Here is a 7049-nt window from a genome sequence, read left to right as displayed (position 1 = left end):
GCAGGGGTATTTTGATTTTGTTAAGTTTATTCTTAAGAGTGATAGCCTGACAGTGGGCAAAATGAAAAAGGCGGGGGAGGAGGCATAGCCTATAGCACCATTTGCTTAAGCATAGGACTGAAGGCTCACTCAATGGATGAGTATCCAATTCCCCCATATGCCTTCCTAAATCAAAGGCATTGCCTTAGGTGGACAGAAATAGACAAATTCACCCTCAACATCAGTATGGAGAGGGCTGCCTGCATCAACACAGGGGCCCAAAGCTTGCACCTTTGACAGAAGCTCCCTTTCCAAATGTCACATTTCCACTCTGTTCATTTGTAAGCTGTCAAAAGACCGAGACATGAGACATGTCAGTCTGTCTGTTATCCAGTGGCTAGCACCAACCACCTGCTAAGAAATGTTGCATTAAGCACTTGGCTGATGGGACCAGCGTCTGGTGTTTTTGAAGAACACAAGGTTTCCACGTCCCCTGCTGTTCTGTTTGCCATCGTGGTAGAAGCTCATAGCTCACATTCTTTCTGGATTCATTGGTAGTCTACACCAAACACTTTCCAGCCCCTTATGTGGATAGCTGGGGCTGTGACCAGGTCTATCCCATAAAATACACACACTATTATCTGGGCAGGGCCTTCAAATGGTCAGACTGATATTGAGCTCTCCATGGTGACCCTGGTGTTTATGTGATGTAAATCATCAGACGGAAAAGCTTGGGTTAAGGAGTCTCAAGGGGACCTCTCTGCAGAATTGAATCAGACGGTGCTAATAGAAATATCCTCTCCGTCAAACTCACACTGTTGATGCATACCCTGATACAGGGATGTTCAGTATTTTAAAAGTCCAGCTCAGACCTCATCTTGATTTTACCTGCTTTCTACATCTGTACAGATTCAGCACATAGATTAAAAACTGGTCTGGTCACTGTCAGCCTTCCTGTCTGTAGCCCCTACCACGGCCGAGGCATCTACAAAGTTCATTTCTTCTACATGAAGCACTGTGAATGAGTTACACACCAACTCAGTTAAAGACACCCACCGTTCACGACCATTGATGGAGGCCACTGGAGGACAGCAGCTTTGCATAAGGAAAGCCCGAGTCACTCTTTTAGGAAAAGAAACTTAATGCTACGTCTTACAAAAGCCTGGGGAGCGCCTGTGAACTTGATGACAAGAATGGTTCTTATGGACTGATCCTTGCTTTGCCTTGAGTACTGAGCTTCTGGCGGAGTCCACACAGCATCACAAAAGTGTGTTTCTGCCAAGTCACAGCTACCATGCCTTTGCATCCTTACTTGTCTGGTTCTGTTTCCAACACACGCACAGCCTTGTCAGGTCTGAACATCTTGTTTCCTAACTCCCTATTGGTGAAGGGCATACAAGGGGCGAAGGAAGTGTGAGGCAACCAAGGTGATAGCAGGACTAATTCCTACTTTCACCTAAAGCAGGGTGTCTCAAAAAAAAATCATTAAGTGCTGGTCATCTGTGCCTGATACACAGTAAGATAGCTTGGGCACAGGGTTTTTTAATGTCTTGGTGACAATCAGGACCCTCCAGGGGCTGTGACTGTCATAGGCTCATAGTTCCTGGGTGATGTTCAGTGTTGGCATTTGCTCCTGAAGCTTAACTTCATGCTTTTATCCCCCCCTGTAGTTGTGTGATTCTCCTGCATCAGCCTCCTAAATGCTGAAGTTTCTAAGTGTAAGCTACCACAACCAACCGACTCTCTCCCTTTTGGTGAAAAATACTCCCTCCATCAAGTCTGCACTGTGGATGCCCACACTGATGCAGGAACATCAGTGCGTTAAGACTCCAGCTCAGACCTCACCTCGAATTTACCTGTTTTCCACATCTGGATATAGACTTAGTATATAGATTAAAACCTGGTCTCGTCACTACCAGCCTTCCTGTCTGTAATTATACTCATAAATGACTTACAACAGATGCACATAGACACATGTGAAAAAAATTCTTTATTAATTTCTCACATTTCATTACAAAATGTATGTTGCAAACAACTTGAATAACCTACGTGTGGTTTTTATTTTATTTTTTTAATTTTTATTTTTGTGTTTAAACCCTTGGCTTCAAGGAGTCAGGATCCCCCTGTCTTTCATCAAGTTTCAGGAAACACTGATTATTGGAGTCAATAGGTTATCATTTCGCTATTTATTTTCTTCTCTCAAGCTCTGGAAAAAAAATGTCCTCTGTATAAATTAAACAACAACAACAACAAAAAAATGTTGTAAATTCTATGTCATTACAGTCAACAGAAACAGAATGCATCCAAAATGTGTGGCCACAAAATATCAGGTATATGTTTGAAAAAGAAAAAAAATGACATTCTAGCCTTGTTAAAAGGATAATGGTCCCATATTTTTATTAACAGGTTAGCAAAACAAAATCCAATGGATTACAATATTTACATGTTATTTGAAAAATAAAGTAGTGATAAAAAGCATGTCACAATTATTTTCTTTTGTTGTTTTGTTTGTTTGTTTTTGGTAACCATCACAAACATCCAATCCAGGTACGAAACTGTTTAGTACACTTGAAATGAGGCCAATCAAAAACAAATAAGGACACAAAAGAATCTTTGTCTAGATATTTCACACTTTCCCCCTTTTTTCTGGTTTCCATATGATGGCCCCCCATCCCTAAAAAAATTAAGTTAAACATCCTACAAATAAAAATTCTTAATAGCAAAAAAAATTTTTTAAAAAACAAAACAAAGCAAAAACAACACGCTTTTCAAGTAAATACTTCACAAATGCAACATCTTTCCATGGATTTTATCTGGAGCTGAGTGGGACACTGTCATCTCAATTACCCCGCTGTCCTTCGGGTATACCCTCCCACCCCACCAACCCTTCCAAGTTAAACAAAACAAAACAAACAAAAAAACCCCAAAACCAACAAAAAACAAAAAACACGAAAACCAAAGGACTTACATTTGTACACACACATACATCCAAACACCAGCACATGTGCATGTGTGTGCGTGTACACACACACCACACGCACACACACCTAAACCTAAGCTTCAAGAAAATTCTTTTCTACTTTTTGGAACGAAACCTCTTGTTCACAATCAGAACATACTATAAATGTAGACTTGCATTTAGTCTAAGCTGTAAGCTGCTCTAGACATAAAAACAAAACAAAACGAAACAAAAAAACAAAAAAACAACCAAACACTTCTCTGGGTTCCCTGCAGGATGCTCCATCTCTTGTCCGTAGTCATGAAAAGGATGGCTCCCAAAAGAAAGGAGAAAGCCTCAGAAAACACAGGGCAAACAAAACAGAGTTCAAATCACACACGGAAGCCAGTCCAATCTAACAGAAATTGTAGGTGTGAGACAGATGACGTGGGCGTTTGAGAAGAAACAACAGGGCGAGAGGAATCTCTTCCTCTGGCCCATGGCTGCATAGCTGTGCCGAGAGTTTGGTTCTTTGATAAATTAAAAAAGAAAACAAAACCAAAACCAAAATTTAAAAAGGAAGTTAATCTCTTTGTTATTTCCACGTTTAAAATTATAAAAATTTCTATTCACAGACAGACAGACAGACAGACAGACAGACAGACAGACAGACAGACACACACACACACACACACACACACACACAAGAAAACCTTCTAAACTCTCCCCTGACCTCAAATTAAAACGTCAAACACACAGAGAAGAACTTATATGGGAAAAGGACAACTGAATTTGTGCTGTGTTTGTAACACTCAAATTGAGAGAAAATGAACATGTGGCCAACAAAATCCCACAATCACCATAAAATTAGTTCACATGAACCTACCAAAGTCTAAATTATAGCTGAACACTAATAAACAGCTTTACCTGGAATACAGGGTGACAATTCACACACAATTATCTAGTAATTAAAGTCTGTTTCTTTTTTTTTTGTTTTGTTTTTTACTAAAATAATTAAAAAAATCACAGTATTTTAAGAAATAAAACCCACATGGGGATTTTAAGCACAATTTGTGTTCCTTTCTTTAAAACTCTTTTTTTTTTTTTCTCCATTCACCATCCTGCCCAGCAGTTCTCTCTACATTTAACCACAAGGGCGACAGGTAGCACAGACAAATGCAGAGAATTCCCTTGGTTAAGTCTGAGGTACTAGGAAACAGGTGACTGTTTTATGCAAAGCAGTTTTTGTTTGTTTGTTTTCTGGTTTGTTATTTTTTTTTTTTTTCTCCCAAAGCGGCTGCAGTTAGGTCTTGAAAAAGCTTAAGGTATTAAAACTAGAAAAACGCACCGAAAGTTGTGCGCCCAGAAGTTGTTCCCCTTGGATAAGTCTTCAACTGTCCCCAGCTTCGGTTGCCACACGCTGTCCGAGAGGGCCACGGAGACTGCCGTGCCCACAGAAGGGACTTCCCAAACCGCAGCAGATGAAAACTTCCGTGGTGAAGATCCGGAAGGAAGGAAGGACGACGTAGTGACGGGGGGAAAGGAGCCACATATTCCAACCATTTAAATAACTTTTAATTTACATACTCACTCACACAGGTACCAGTGCTTTGAAAATAGATTGTTCAGTCCTAAAAGCAGCTTTTGTTTCGTCTTTTCTCCTCTGTCCCCTCCCTTCTCAGCCCACGACGGCCCTCCCACATTTTCATCACGGTTCAAGTAAGCTTTGATAAGAATTCCACCAAACTCTTATTCGTTTTTGGCCTCTGCATTCTCCAGGAGAGATTTGTCGGCAGCTACGACACAGATGGCTACTGTTTCACTCTTTAGGGAAAAGTCTATCCCGATTGGCTCTTCGTCTTCCTTGGCCTCTATGGAAGGCAGCTGTATACTCTCTTCGGCCATCTCCTTCGGATGGACTTCGTCTCTGCTCACTGGGTTGGTATCGTGCAACGCCCTGGATAAGCAGAACAAGCAGAAACATGAATAAGCCAGATGTGTCCGCGAGTGTCCCTCACTCCATCACTTAAGAGGTCGGGGCAGGAGGCTCAGGAGTGGTGTGCACTGGCTTCTGGTGGCCAGGCTCAAGTTCAAGTTGTCACTCAGCGGGCATCATCATCTTTTCGGTGTGTTTTGTTTTGAGACAAAGTATCCCACCGACTAGGCCATATGCAGTAGGCTGGCTAGCTAGTAAGCACAAGGGATCCTCCTGTCTCCGCATCCCCTGAGCTTGGATTACAAACACATGTCACCATGTCCAGCTTTTTACCCTGCATTCTGGGCATGGAGTTGAAATCCTCAAGCAATTTATTGGCTGGGTGGACTGTCAGCATACCAGCGACTCCACCAGCCTCCTCTCAGGGACCTAGCAACGGTTTATGTCATCGCCTGATGCCACACCTGTAGCCGCTGCCTGCTGCATATAAAAGGACCACCCATCACCCCAGTCCTCTCTCTGCCCTCATGGCTCTGCTCCCCTCCGTCTGCCTGCCCGTCTCCTCCACCCCTACCCCTTTCCCAGGCCCTCCCTCTTCCTCTTTCCTAATAAACCTCCTTCATTCGAGATCCATTGCAGTGCAACTTCTCAAGAGCACACCTGGGCATGTGAGTGCCAAAGGCCTCCCCTGCCACCCCCCGTGTCATATTTTACAACAGTGACCTCCTTGGCCCCTCACACGCTTTTTTAACTAAAACAATACAACTCATCTATATTTACTTCTCTGACCCTGAAAGTGCATTGGAATTTCACGTGAATGAATTCTGTGTGCATATAACTAAGCTGCCAGTGACTTCCTATTCGTTATGTGTAGATCATGTAGAGCTCCTTCTTGCTAATGATTTAGACCCCTAAAAATATCCAGTGTTGTATCATGCTTTCATTATGTCATGTTTTGTTTCCAAACTAATATAAGATTTTGGTATTATCTCCTTCCCTGAGTTATAGTGGAGAAATAGCAAAAACTGCCTCACACTCAAATTCATGAGCTGAACTCAGAAGCTTAGATATTGGCCAACAACAATTAAGACAAAAGGAGCAACTTGGGTATTGGAACTTTTTTAGTCAACTCTGTTAATAAGTCATCAAAACATACAAACAAAACAAAACAAAACAAAAAACCCTAAAAACCTGCAGTCAGTACTTATATCTTGAGAATCTTAGTTCTATTCTCAGAGGTCTGGACACTTAGCACGCATCGTCTCACACAATCCACTCTGTCTGGTAGACTCGGCTCCTTGTGCAAAGGACGATTTTATGTCCAGAGAGGTTAGAGGTCAGAGCCGGACAGGAATGATCGCATTTCCCCAGGAGGCAGGTGGAACAGAGCTGTGTCTCTGAGGTAAGTCACGGCATGGTGGGCATGTTCAAGAGCATTCGTGGAATGAGCAAACGCAGAAGCCAGAAAGTCAGAGCCATGTTCACATTGTCTCAGAGAACGAGACATAAATGCAAACTAAAGGGACAAAGAATTTGGGGGCTTTCACCTAACTTGTGTCAGGGTGGCCATTTTAAAAAGCAACAGAGAAGGAAGAGTCTAGTTCCTCTGTCACCACTGCCTGTCCTTCATGCCTGGTGAGGTGACATATGGGGTGGGAGCACGGTGAGGAGTCTGCATAGTATCAGGGGATGCTGGCCTGCCCTCCCACTCCCCCTCACTTGGGACAAAGGTCTTCAGAGCGCCCTACTTACATGCCATGTCTCAGCACATGTCTTTCCCACTCAGAACCTTGTGAGAACGCCCGTCCGCAGAATTCACATGGAAATCGCTTCTCAGTGTTCACACCAGCCCCTCGGTCAGAAAATCTCATCAACTCTGCAAACAGAAAGGACGGACAGGCTAGCGTTAGCTTTGTGTTTCTGGAATCCAGAAGAGGGCCAGTCAATGTTCACAAGAAAATGCCTCCTGACTTCTCTGGGAAGCTAACCCGTAGGCTACCTCCAGACTCCCCACTGACTCAGGCTTTCTCTTAAGCATACTTCTTGAATAGATCTTGGGAAGTGTTCTGGGTTCAAGTCACTAAGGCTCTCCCATTTATCCAACAGCTTCTATCATCAACAACCGAGGTTCCTTCCTGCCAGAAAGGCTCCCTGGCCTACTTTAAAGCCATCATGGTGTTTATTTTCTAATTAACC

The 7049-nt window shown here is 43.0% G+C and overlaps 1 protein-coding gene across 8 annotated transcripts in view; it reads right to left on the bottom strand.

The window, feature by feature from the left end:
* Positions 1-1950: 1950 nt before the first annotated feature.
* ZNF462 (zinc finger protein 462) overlaps positions 1951-7049 on the bottom strand; it is a 139512-nt gene continuing 134413 nt past the window's right edge. For all 8 annotated transcript variants that reach the window (XM_084783100.1, XM_084783103.1, XM_084783104.1 and 5 more), the window contains 2 exons: positions 6606-6729; positions 1951-4874 (listed from right to left, as the gene is read on the bottom strand). In XM_084783100.1, coding sequence (XP_084639226.1) covers positions 4667-4874; positions 6606-6729 — 332 coding nt within the window. In that variant the 3' untranslated portion in view covers positions 1951-4666. The remainder of the gene's footprint in view (positions 4875-6605; positions 6730-7049) is intronic.

This window comes from Acomys minous (assembly GCF_964271855.1).
Source record: "Acomys minous genome assembly, chromosome: 1".
In the NCBI taxonomy this organism is placed as follows: Eukaryota; Metazoa; Chordata; class Mammalia; order Rodentia; family Muridae; genus Acomys; species Acomys minous.
Note: the sequence above shows the minus strand (reverse complement) of the source record. Positions and strands in the feature narration are given on the sequence as shown.